Source organism: Rhipicephalus sanguineus, unplaced genomic scaffold (genome assembly GCF_013339695.2).
Source record: "Rhipicephalus sanguineus isolate Rsan-2018 unplaced genomic scaffold, BIME_Rsan_1.4 Seq329, whole genome shotgun sequence".
In the NCBI taxonomy this organism is placed as follows: Eukaryota; Metazoa; Arthropoda; class Arachnida; order Ixodida; family Ixodidae; genus Rhipicephalus; species Rhipicephalus sanguineus.
The window spans coordinates 402,476-416,555 of record NW_023615027.1 but is presented as its reverse complement, the minus strand read 5'-3'; the positions used below and the strand labels follow the sequence as shown (position 1 = coordinate 416,555).

Genomic DNA, 14,080 nt, shown 5'->3' with positions numbered 1-14,080 from the left:
TTTTGTGGAGCCAATGGCGCCGAAATACGATAAATACTCTTTGAAATCCGTGATGTCACGCGGGGAGTATTCGACGCGAAATTTAAAAATGAAACTTCGTACTTGATTTTCTCCTCTATTAATAAACATATTGGCGAAATTAACGACATTAAAGTAGGGGTGTGCGAATATTCGAGTTTCGAATCGATTAATATTTCATCGAATATTTCGATTCGAATTTTGAATAGCTAGTATTTGAAGGTTCCAATAATTCGACAGGACGAATATCTAAAACGCTACAAAGACCAAATGTGAAACTTGGTTCGGTTTGCGTAGCTAGAACTAACTCTAACGTCGATACAGTGGGCCATTTGTTAAAACTTTCACCGATATTCTAGATCAGAGGCGAGCCCAAGTTTATTTTATAGGATATTGTCATTTCCGCGCGTCAAAAACACGAGAGAACCGTCAAGCCTTTTACAATTTCGCTCCCAAAACGAACACGGACTTCTTGCATAGTTCGGTCGCTTATGCCGCAAGCGCCGTAAAACTTCCCGACATTGGCCCGCGAAACCCTCGGTGGTTGGCTACACATGTGAAAAATTGTTCACGCTTAAAAAATACTTCGATGAGCCCATGTCCACCAGAAAGCATGATCTTTTGAAATACTGGAAAGAGGACTGAGCTGCACTTCATTAAGTTATCGCCAAAATTGCTTTGCGATACCTTCCCATCCCTGCTACTCAGGTGCCCAGTGAGCGCACGTTTTCAACTGCAGGAAACACTTAACATCATGGCGAGAGAGCCTGAAGCCAGGTCATGTGCACTGCTTGTGTTTCTGCATGACAGTTTGTAGTCTATTGGTAGCAGACACTCACCGTGTTATCTGCTCGAGGATATGAGCCGATTTTTTTCTTTGTTTTTCTTTCTATTTTCAATAAAAGTGTGTATTCGATATTCGATTCGATATTCGATATTTTGGCCGCTATTCGGCACTATTCGATTCGAATTTGATTCGAGATGAAATTTCACTTTTCGCACACCCCTACATTAGAGGTCTCAGAGCACAATTTATTGATTTAAACAGATTGATTTTTGTCTTTAGTGCCCCTTAAACTTCGAATTTTCGCATACAAATTAAACCGTTGCGATCCGTTACGGAACATTTTTTTTCGTTCCAGAACAGAAACGAAACGGAACTTTTTGCGGTGGAACGAAACTAAAACCGAAACGAAAAACATTTCGTTCCGACACCCTGGTGCTCACTATAGTATAAAAGTGACACGACTCAAGTGATAAGAGAGCAAGAACTTATATTTATTAATAACAACATCTGGGGTTTGCCGTCCCAAAACCACGATACGATATAGAGACGCCGTAGTGGAGGGCTGCGGAAATTTCGACCACCTGGTGTTCTTTAACGTGCACCTAAATCTAAGTACACGGGCCTCAGACATTTTCGCCTCCATCGAAAATGCAGCCGCCGTGGCCGGGATTCAATGCCGCGACCCTCGAGTCAGCAGTCGAGCGCCATAACCACTATATGTATAGACCACCGTGGCGGGGCAAGAACTCATATTTAAGCTCACTGGCTACAAACTTTTTCTCAAATATTCGTGCACAGCTATGTGTTTACACACGCTAAATGCGCAAACTTTACAATCAGCAAGAAATCAGTTGCGCGAACGGTGCTCCCATAATATATTCCAATTAGATAGAACAGTATCATAGAACTGAGTAATGAAGCAACATACAGAGAAAAGGCCGCAATTGTGATGCAGACATCAGTTCTCTAAGAACAAACTTATAAATAGTGGCAGTGGAAACCTATGTTCGAAGATTGCACAAAAGAACAATGGCAAAAGAATAAAATGAGGTGCTTATTTAAGTAATAAATGCCTAAATATAGGCCCGAGCTACACAAATAATGGCTGTAAAGCGCATGTTCACACCTTTAACAGAAGAAATACTGCGCAGCTTAAAATCAGGTACATAGTTAAGCGAGCACAGATATGGCGACCATTACACTAGCGCCCCTTGCTAATGACGTCACGTGGATACCTCCTAATGAATGACACGTACAAATTACAAGGCGTGACGATGATGGCCGAAACGGCTCACCAGGGCGCTCCGGTGATGTTTGTTGACGATGCCAACAAACACACATTCTCAGAAGTTCACAACTGCTTCAATAAGTTTTGTCCTTTTGTTTTTTTTTAAATTCCGCAAGGAAAACAGAAAACCTAAAATATTGACATCTATCTTTATTCATAGGAAAAACAACAATTATCCCCATTAATGGAGAAGTCATACTTTAATTGGTGCACAGCTTGATTCTAAACATCTAGGGTAAGTACCACCTAAAATAATTCGAAAAAAATGAATTTTGGTATATACATTACTTCCTATAGGGTACGGCGTAAAAAGGTCAACCTCTCCTGTCTTCATTTCGTCCTTTATATTCGTCCTAGCGCTGCCCCCTTGTCCTTTCATTATGAATCCAAACCAACTAGCTCGCCTATCTGTGATTCTCGATAACACGGTACGGCGACTGAGAGCGAGCATATTATATTAACTAAGCACAAGCGATGTGCTAGAGAACTTCCTGATTGTTCTAACAGGTATCGGGCTTACAGAGGAAGGAGGAGGTTAACAGTGAAGAGAAAACATAAGCCACCAGTTCGAGCGCGTGAGTCGAGACAGTCGAGGCGAAGTCTCATCCCAGCACTGCGAAAAATGCCGATCTCCTCTTCTCAAAAGGCGCCTTTGGCTATCATGCCCTCAGAAATTCGAATCTAATAGAAAAGCACGCCCAGGCTCTCGTTACATGCGTACCGTTCTGTGCAAAAAGGACGAACTATTAAATTGTCGCTATGAAGATACTCTTACCCACAAGTTTGTTGCAGTGACACGACGAAGCACTTAACACATGCGTAAATTCCCTTTCTTACGTGGCACACGCAGCTTAAGCTAATTTTTACCTTGAATTCCATCAAGCGAGTAATAAAAGAGGACCGCTTAATCATGTATGGTGCATAAATTGCGCAGGCACGTACTGCTGAAACATGTCGCACGTGCAACCCGTAGTCCAACGCCAAACATTTTCTTCGGTTCATTTTTTTATGGTTCTCAAATACAGAGTGCAATGCCCCCACGAAAATTAACATACATTCAAAAAATGAACAAAGTGTGTGGTTTATACAGAATCCGTAAATCCAAAGAAAAGTAATCGCACATCAAGGTGGCCGCGTCCATCTTTCCAGTACAGAAGAAAGGATTTTGCAAGAGCACTCCACACGCAAGACGAGGCGCGCATTTCTCCGCAGGGAATGTTCAGGGACTAGGCCTAACCGTCAGTCAGCATAACAAACGCTCAACAGAAACATACTTGCATTTGGGCCCGCAAGTTGTACACGCAGTGAAGTATAGGCCCTTCACAGCCGCGTTCATAGTCTATGGGAATCACGACACGAGCACGCAGACGAATTGATGCCTGGGCAAGTTGGAATTGGTGATGCATGTTCGAAACGAGTGGCGCAAAAACAAGGGACAAAGGAAAGACTACACACAATAGAGCGCCTTATCACAACTAACTTTATTAGAAAGAACATACACTATTTAAACCTTCCCCAAGTACCACGTGCTCTTACATCATTGATAGCTGACAGGATACATAGACATGTGTTGCTGTAAAGATTAGAAACGGTTACGAAACGATGATCACATGTACACTTTATTTTTTTTCCTTATGTGATGAAACGATTGAGGAAACAAATTTCATCGTCATGCAGGGCGATTGATGGCATGCTTACACATAGATTGCCTTTTTTTGTTAATGCGATCAGCCTTAACAATTTCTCTAGTGGCTTGATTGTTATGCCTGAAAATACATATGGTGTCATGAAAGTTGGGGGTGCATCCGTGTTGTGCACAGTGTCGAGCAACGTGCGTACGCAGTGCCGTCCAATGAACGCCTGTGTTGGCACAGCCTTACATTGAGGCAACGGCCAGCTTGCCCAATGTAAAAATGACCGCAGGAAAAAGGAAGCTGGTATACAACTCCCGTTGTGCAAGGCACAAACGGTGGCGTGTGCCTTACAGTGCAGCGTTACAGTGCAACACAGATAAATGTTGTTTTTTTCCGCCACCAAAAAAACATGGGTGATCCCTCCGTCATACGAATCGGTATAACACGAAAGTGAAACGTGTCTTCACAGAAGTAGTGCTTATTATGTAGTGATATATGACAGCTTGTACAATGTCTATTCGTGTTTGGCAACTATAGCGCCGTTTGACGTGGATGCACACATGTTGAGAGCATGTCTCTGTGTGAAATAGTGAAGAAGACGAGGACAGCAGCGAGGAATGCGACACGTTGCGGACAAAATGGAGCGCGTGTGGTGGCGGCGAAGAAAAAAAAAGGAAGAAGAAGCAAGGAGCTCGCGGTAGTGGCCACGGAGGCACAGCGTTCGAGAGGCCACGTTCGCGAGGGCTACCCGGGACAACCGCTGGGCAGCCTCCTGACGGGTCGCGCTCCTGCGGGCGCTGGTGACCAAGGTGTCCGTGTCCTGCCCGGTACCTGGCCGTTCCTGCCTGCTTCTTTCCTGCGCTTGCTGGTTCCGGTCTGCCTGCCTGAACGCGTGGTCCACCACCACTCACCCTGCTGCTCACCTAGCCGCGCCGCTACGTCTCGTCTATCTGCTGAGACGGTCGACGGTCAGCCTGCTGTGCTGCAGACGTTTACCCGGGACGTGAGCAGGATGTCAACGAATGTGAGCGCATCACTCTAGGACATTCCACGCGTATTGACATTTTCGTTTGAAGTGTATTTGGGGATATCTATTATGCGTGTATTGTCTTCAAAAGTTGCTTCTGCTTGATATAATGTTGCTTGTATACCAGCCTTATCGTGCACGGCTCCTTCCTTCACCGCACCGCACATGAATCAAAGTGACGGTCCGCACCTTACTCTTTACATCTCTATAGCGACGACTAACGCCCATGATCATGATTAAACCGTTGTGGTAGCTGACGGTGTGAACCTATATTTAGACACAGCGAATCGTGAATCCCGCGTAAGGATGATATCAACGAGCTCAATCAACACTGGTGCCCGGTATGCACTTCTTCAAAGCGTCGTCAATTAAGGAGAGAAACGGCAGGGTGCGCTTTCTAGTAATGGGTAGCCGACGCCTGTGCTCATGCATACATAACACACACTGCGCTTCAGCAACACGAGAGGTAGAGGTTCGTAGCCTGAGCCGCAAACGCGTGCGTCCCGCTGGCCTCTGTCTCGCAGGCGCTGCTCTTGCTCCACCAAGGCATGACATTCGCCCGTCGATATCGCGTCCTTTCTGCAACGCGTATTGCAGCAGTTCTGTTAGTCGGTGCTTCGCAATTGAAGCAGTCGGCGGCGGAGAAATCCCGTTGGTGCACGTGGAAGCTGAGCTGCACTAGAGTGACCTAAATAGGGGGAGTGTCCAAAGCGCCGCGCGAATACATGGGAGGAGCGAGGGCCTTTTGCGGTGACTTCCGCGCCGCGGCGCTGCCGTGCCGGACCCGTGGGCTTTCTCCGCGGCGGAAGCCGCGTCAAAGCGGCGAGCGTCTGCTACGCGCGTGATATTTTGACCGCTATTAGCTGAAGTTGCAGAAATTCGGGCATATTTAATACTGCGTCACTGCAACATAATACAGCAGCGACTCATCACACAGAAAACGCGTTTGTTAGTTTGTGTGTGTGAAACGGGGATTTTGTATATATTTCAGCTGGTTTGTCACCGCGTTGCTCCACACTTCCGCGGCTGTTTGAGGAACGCATCCTGCGCGCACTTCAGATTGAGAAAAGGCGCTTAATTACTTTCGTCTGGAATGACGAACGAAAACTTGCTGCAGGAAAGAATAAACTGGAGATAACCAGGAGAACGGGTAGCACATAATGCACGTATAGTAACTAGCTCATGCATGAAACGTTTGCACCCTCATGTACTTTTTATTTCGCGCATTCCATTTGTTTTACAAGGCTGACTCCGGCGCTCTGCTGTTCAAGCCATTTCATGCGAAGCCGAATGTGTCAGTCGGCGTGGCCGCGGTACCAAAAGTAAAAATTTATCGCGTCTCGTTCACGTGGGTATACACGAAAATAGCATGGAGGGGCAGAATGTACGTGTGCCCAACACGACCGATAGGTCATGGCATCATTAACTTGACATGCTTGCCATTTGCGTAACGACTAACAATAATGATATGGTGTGTGGCGCGCAAACCCGCTTTCTGTAACCAGAAATAATTATGACGATGTGTGGTCTGACGATTTGTTTCCGTCAGGTTATAAAAAAAACGTGGTGGTCACCTGTATCGATGTAAACATGTTAAACTTACCCATACATTTTGAAGAACTGACCGCATAGGTAAAATGTATGCGAAAAATTTACATGAAGAAAAAAACATTATGCATTCGCCTGAGATGACTCGAAAACGAAAGCCATCTTTTTCGTCAGTCGATGCATTGATCCTCCCTCGCCCCTCTCCGAAAGTTTCCTTCTGTACATAACGTGCTTTCGGATTGCCGACAGGATCCAATGCATTGCAAGCTTTCTGCACCTCACCTGCTTTTACATTATCCTCTGTGTACATTGCCGGCCCCCGATCACGGAGGCAATGCAAAGCGACCGTGTAATGTGATAGCGTCATATGATGTCACGTTGAATGACGTCATAGTAACGTCACAAGTTCTGTCGACGTCATCGCGTGATGATATTGTGCATTACTCGTGTTGGCTACGCGGAACGCCGACGGTCAATTTTCGTGTTTGATGAGGCATTTAAGGCTCTACCTTAAAAAAAAACAAGACAAATAAAAGTAAATGAAACGATAACAGTGCATCATCGTGTATGCCTCACTTCACGTTACAAGCGATCGCCCGAAAACAAACGTGATTCTCAGTTCAGAGCAGCTGATTGCACGCGTCTGCGGGACAAAAGAGGCTTGCTTTACCTGTCTGGTCATCTCTTAATATTTATTCAAGAGGTGACCAGACTCGCTATTTAAGTACTCCGGAGCTTCAGCACGAAATTGTGGTGGACGCTATATTGAGGTCATCAGGAAAAAGCGGGAAATTGCGGTCGGGTGCCCTGTTGGCGCGCACTCAACTGCCGCGGAAACAATTGTATTTTATTAACTACTCGTCCACATCTTTTTGTAAAGTCTCTGAACCGGGCGAACGCTAACCTCCGAGAACCGTGAAAACATCTGACGTTGAGAATAAGTTGTTTGAAATTGTTTTCATTTCGTATGGTGAAGGCTTGAAGCAATGCACGCATCTCGCGCCAACGTTTCATACTGGCGTCAGCGATCCAATGCAACGGGCGATATATATATATATATATATATTATATATATATATAACCGCCTGTTGCATTTTTGCAGGCTAGGTACATAAGGGATCTCTGCATTTCAACAATTTTCTGAAGTGATTGAGATATTACAATTTTATTTGTCAATTCCTTACCGTATTTTCGTTCAGGCAGCTTGTACAGCAAGAATGCGGGCATTTGTAGCTTTGTTGCACGATATCTGGATATTTGTAAAGCATTTTCTATATTACGCCTTTTATGCAAAATCTTGTGGAATAAAGTTAGTTTACCTGGCATTGCTTCTCTTTCAAACGCTTGCGCACGGTGAGCCTTGTTGCACGCTAGCTCAGAAGCAAAAATAAGCCAACAGCATTGCGGTCGTATATGGCCGTCTCTACTCTTTTTTTTTTTACTTTTTTTGTTTCCCTTGCGTCTTCCCGTGTGCTCCGTCCATAATAAAGAGCTAGTGGAGGATAATGAATTGTCGAATAAAGCGGTGTGCATATGGCTAGCAAACCAGTGGCGACCATGAGTAAAACGTTCGTAGTGTGAAGCGGTCACTGCGCGCAAGTATTTCAGCCGACTGCTCGTGCAATTTACTTTTTTTTGTTACTCTTAATTCGTGCATGCGTGATGCTATTGCCCGATTACTCGTGCGAATAATGTTTTTTTTTTTCGTTTCTTGCTTGTGCGTGTCCGTTTTGCGCGTTTTTACACACGCACTAACGTTCTCGATCTCTGTGACCGGAACTAGGCCACGCTGATGCCGCTTGACACAGGATTTTTTGCATCCTGTTGTTGCCCCAGCGCTAACACAACGCTTAAAGATGGATAAGCTCCATTCCGCACCGCATTATAAAGGTTAAGTAGACTTCAAGTGCCCTGTGTGGAAACGCGGCGCAAAAACTACAGCGCGTAGCAGACGCCCCTCGCTTTCCGCGCGCTTCCCGAGCGCGGAAAGCCCACGGGTCCGGCGCAGCAGCGGCGCGGCGCGGGAGTTCACGGCAAAAGGCCCACGCGGGAGCCGGCGCTTTGGACACTCCCCCTATTCTAGGTCACTCTATTCTAGGTCACTCTAGTTACATACACACCCTTTACCGTTTGCGATCCTCCGAGACGGAGGCGCGTATAGGCGTTTCTTCATTACCAGCGAGATGGCGCTAGGAGCGCGCGGGCGCACTTAAAGGCGTCGGCCAGCTCTCTCGCTTCTTATATTTGCGCAGCGAGAACCTTGCCCTTCCGCTGTCTGCTCGCGCGGGCGCTCGAACAAACTACCGCAGTGTTCATGATTCTCAGCAGATCGAGCTACGTGGTAGCTCTCACCGCGCGTCGCGTGCGTGTAGCTAAAAGCGTTTCAGATGTCGTGCACGTAACGTACGTGTACTTTTCACGTTTGCGTATGAGAAGTCCCTACGTACGTGAAATTAAAACTGTCTAGTAGCTGCCGGGTAGTGATGGACGCACGGTAGTCGCAGCGCGTCCATCACGGGCCGCTTTTCTTGCTATCGCATTCATTGCTTCGCCCTTGCGGCGAAACTGTGACTTTTTTTCTTTCTCACCTGTTGGCCTCCATTTTATCAACGTCATATCCGTGACGGACGTACTTGGTGGACCCCGGCATAAACACTTTCGTGTTAAAATGATTAGAATCCGTGGTATAGTTGAAAGGAAACTGGCAGAAAAAAGTTCAGGTGTGACAAAAAAAAAAAACGCTGACACAGGCGGGCCCCTTCCCTCTAATGTTAAACACTTCTAATAGTTCCCTCGCTGTTTGATCCATGCTCTTGCCAATAATGTTAGCTTACGCGAAACGTGGCACACATGAGCGTGATTTAGGATGCGCCGGAAGATGCGCATAATCACTTTTTCCGATGCTCTTGGCATGCTCCCTCAGGCGGTCGTTAATACACCATCCCGTTTGTCCTATGTAGGACTTGCCACAGCTCAGGAAAATCTCGTAGACGACACCTTCGGCACAACGCGCAAAAGGTTTCACGTGCTTCTTTTTGTGGTTTAGCACGAGAGATTCGTTGGCACAGCTGCGTCAGTTTATTTGGAGCGGGTAAAACAACAGGAAATCCTTACCTACTGACCACCTTCTTCAGGCTTTGGCTCACCTTGTGCACGTAAGGCATCACCTGTGTTCTTGCACGCTCCCGTTCTCTTAAATGCTCTTCCTAAGTGCTGATTTTCATATTGGTATAGCGCAGCTCAGTTTGAGCATAAAGAAAAGAGGCTACAGCGAAGAAGGAAGCACAAGCAACAGGATGAGCACAGGGTTAGCGCTCATCCTGTTGCCTGTGTTTCCTTCTCCGCTGTAGCCTCTTTTCTTTATGCTCAAACTGAGCTTCGCTATACCAATACGATATCACAATGCACCAACTTTCCCATACTGTAGTACTTGCTGATTTTCAGTTTTCGTAGCAAAGATAGTCCGAGGGAAGCCGGTCCGAGGGAAGCCAGTTTTCGTTCAAGACAGTCCGAGGGAAGCCGGTCTTTTCGAGTCTGTCAATCTGAGTGCAAAAGCTAACCTGTATCATTAGCGAATACTACCTGCGTAGCGCAGATTAAAGGCTATGCAGAGCGATGCCACGCTTAACAGTCTTAGAATGCGCGCAATCGTAAAGTAATAGCGCTTTTTCACTGCCAGGCAAGTAAGCACAACAAACATTATCATGTTTTCACAGCCAGGTGAATATCTAAAAACTGCAAATAATTGTTGGTGGGACTGGGAAGTACATCAGTGAAATTTAGTCCTTTCCCATTTGTCCTAAAGGCATCTAAAACAAAGTCTACCATTTTATTGTAAGGCACGGGGCATATCTTGATCATGTTTGTTGTGCTTACTTGCCGCAAATGATGCAGGTTAGCCTTTGCACTCAGATTGGCAGACTCGAAAGGCCGGCTTCCCTTGGACTCTCTTCAATTCTGTGGCCTAATCATCGCTAAGAAAACTGAATATCAGTAGGAAGAGCACTTGAGAGAACGGGAGCGTGCAAGACCTCAGGTGGTGCCTTACGTGCACAAGGTGAGGCATAACCTGAAGAAGGTAGCCACTAGGTATGAAATTCCTGTTGTGTTTTTTGCTCCGAATAACTGGCGCAGCTGTGCCAGCGAATATCTCGTGCTAAACCACAGGGGTGCCAAAAAGGCGCGTGAAACCTTTCAGGCGTTGCGCCGATGGTGTCGTCTAGGAGATTCCCCTGAGCTGTGGCAAGTCCTGCATAGGACAAACGGGACGGTGTATTAACGACCGCCGGAGGGAGCATGTCAATAACATTGGAAAAATGATTATGCGTATCTTCCGGTGCATGTTAAATCATGCGCATGTGTGACAAGTTTCACGCAAGCTAACATTATTGTCAAGAGCAGGGATAAAATGGCGAGGGAACTATTAGACGCGTTAAATATTAGTGGAAAGGGGTCCACCTGTGTCAGTCACGCATAAATTGTGCTATATGGATCTGAGCCATCCTTTTAGATGCGAAGTATCTTAAGGCGGAGCTCAATCCGGTGGTGGTGGTGGTGTGCGGCGTGACCACCCTTACTGCGCATGCGCATACCCTCCCACACACCTCCTCTCCCCTCCCCCTCACCATTCCCCCTGTCCTCCACCCTTCTCCCTTTCCTCTCTCCACTCACCCTCTCCCCTTTCCATCTGCCCTTTCCCCTCACCCATACCCCTCTCCACTTCCTCTCTCCCCTTTCCACACTTCCACTGAAACGCGGGCTAGACATGCCGAAATTCTCTCCTGCGCAACGCCACGATGAGCTCGAGCGCATGCGCGTCCCCTCCCCTTCTCTCTCCTCTCCTACGCTGCCCCCCTCTCGCCCGCCTGTCGACCGCGTTCTCCGCTCGCCCTGTGAGAACTAACGGCCAGGCTAGATGGAAGATACGACGCGCGTAGCGTCCTTCTTCGCGTTCCACGACGCGAGGTCGTAACACGCCCAAGGAACGCCAACGGAACACGATCGTGCAAGTGCTCCGGCTTCGCATCGGCTCATGGTCCCCTTTAGTGGGAGATGGTGTAATTTTTTTTAATAGACAGCTTTCGTGATGACATTTCTGACGTAACTATTTCACGCATCTGCACATGCTCGGAAGTTTTCTCGGTTTGCGGCCTTTGCTGTCAATAAACAGTTGATAGATTGGCGCTCATCTGTCTATTTATCTGTGCTATCTTCATGTTTCAAGCATTGCGCCCGAAATAACATGTTTAGCATCCTTGCTGTTGACTTTTTCAATCCGTATTGCTGACGGCTGAAGAAATATATTCGTGAACAACACAAATAGCCGCTTTCCTGTCTCCTTCACCGTTTCCTGTGTTCGTCTGTTTTCGGCTGGTTTAATTCCTTGATACAAATTATAAAGAAGAAGACGCTTGTAAATGTTTATTATAGTCCGCCTTATAGCAGGATTTTCTGTCTTGTTCATGTTGACTTCTTTGATCTGGCTTGCTGACGGTTTGGACGTTATATCACTGAATAAGACGGATTATGTGTCGTTTGTGCTAGTGGGGGATGATGATGTCACAACATCGTGACGAAGCAGATTGCCAGAATTTCTGACGTCACTGTGACGTCACATGACATGACGTGGTGTGTTGACGTTTTTACACGAAGTCATTGCATGACGGAAGGTGCGACGATCCCGGAGACAGCGCAATACCAGTTAAATGCGGCAAGCTTTGCAATGCTTCCGATGCTGAAGCAGTGCAAGAAGGCGTAGAGGCATAAAGCTTTCGGAAGGTCGATGGCAATATATACCAAGATATCTAGAGACGAGGAAAAAAAAGGTGACACACAATTAATCACAAGTTTACCAACAAAATCAGTGTGCGTGCCACTCTCAAATCCCTACGTCTTTCATGAGAGTCGCCTGATTTTACAGGGTAGCCAGCCGGTCTGACATCTGGCTAACCTCCCTGTCCTTCCGTTGGATACAGGTAGACGTGGCAGCTAATGGTGACGGAAAAAATTTAATTGTTTGATTTACGGGTGGCATAAAGAAACCAAATTGACAAAAGGTTGCGAGGGTCCTATCCTTATTTTGATGTTGGCATCTTTTGACTGCACGCGCTCAAGACCTTAAAAGAGTCATTTACTATTTACACTTTTGATAAGCGTTCATGCCATGACTAACATTTCGAAAGTTTGGTAAGGAACACAATTTGTCACCTAACTTGAGATAAACTTTTCGGCCAGGCACAGGAGTTAAAATTGCGACATTAATACGCTTTTTTTGTTCTTGTAATGAATTTTTGTGCCTCTCGTGCTTCGCTAAATCTTAATACGACGCTCTGCTTGCGTATCAATGGAGTACCCCATCCCTAAGAAGAGTGGCATATGAAGAGTGGCCTAAGAAGAGTGGCATCCCTAAGAAGAGTGGCATTGATCCTGTTACTTTAATAGTGGTTTTCGGAATGTTTCAAGTAAATTTTTCAGCAGCTTTGCGAATTAACCGACAGGTATTCAGCGCCGCATATTTTTCTTTATTCGGGGTTCGCAATCACAAATATTTTTGCTGGCAATTACATAATGCCGCTGTTTGCCCGCCTCTAGTCATAACACCAGCATTATGATCGCCTGTTATTTATTGCTATGAATACCTAAAAAAACTTTTTTCGGCGCTTGCAGTTCATGCTTTATTGGGTTGACTTTGACTGTGCGTCTTCCATTTGGTAATTCTTTGCAGACTGGGAGGCCGTATAAGTTTGACTACAACATCGCCGACCACGAGGGCAACCAGCAGTATCGAATTGAGAGGGCGGACGCACAGAACACGAACACAGGCGCATACGGATACAGAGATGTCAACGGCGTCTTCCGTCACGTGAACTACATTGCAGACCAGTACGGCTTCCGCGCTGTTGTGAACACGAACGAGCCTGGCACAGCCCCTATGGACTCTGCCGACGTCGTCTTCAATGCAGCTCCCATCAAAGTTGTTCCTGTTAAGGCGCCGCAGAATACAGTAGCTGCCCAAAACATTTGGTATGCAGGCGTCGCAAAAGAGTATGGTGGACGCTACGGCCTCCGGAACGGCGTCACTACCGCCCCTAATTATCCCGAGCAGAGACGACCTCAAATTGATATTGACCACATCGGTTATGAGGATGCACCATTGAACTCCGATTATTACTACGAGTAGCCATTGAGCGAACCCTTGTAGAAATGCACTACAGAAAATCATGTGAGGAAATCCTAAAGAGGGATCATTTACAAAGCAACGGGATAAATATCAGGCAGTGGAACAGAATGAAGCTCTCAGTGCAGCTATGCATATCTAGTCTATCGGTACACCAGAAATATATGCCACATATACAATCCATGCACATGGTGACATACTGCCTGCGTTGTTTGTCGCCGCCACCTAATAGTTAATTTTCCTTTGGCGAAATAAAATTTCCGTGCGCTTACGATAAACGGGAATAATATGCTAATGCCGTTGTACACGTGTGAGTATATTAAAATTAAATATGTGAGTGATCTGCACAGAAGCACCTCCCTGGACGTGGAGTTTTTATATAAGTAGACTGCTTTAGCTGCAATACGAGTAAAGAAGATTACTAGCAGTTCGAAAGAAAGAAAGTAGGAAAAGCGAACAATTTTGAAAAGTATGGCTATTACATAAGCAGCTACACTCGACTGGTATGCATGATTCAATGGTTGAAGCTTTTCATGTAAAATTAGTTGCCTTTAAATACGTCTTTTTTCCTAGTCACGATAAGAGCTGCAATTGTCTGCAA

General features: G+C 46.2%; 1 protein-coding gene across 1 annotated transcript in view; it reads left to right on the top strand.

The window, feature by feature from the left end:
- LOC125756625 (uncharacterized) overlaps window positions 1-13,482 on the top strand; it is a 29,537-nt gene extending 16,055 nt beyond the window's left edge. Inside the window, exon 2 of the mRNA XM_049411525.1 lies at window positions 13,027-13,482. Coding sequence (XP_049267482.1) covers window positions 13,027-13,482 — 456 coding nt within the window. The remainder of the gene's footprint in view (window positions 1-13,026) is intronic.
- Window positions 13,483-14,080: the final 598 nt, after the last annotated feature.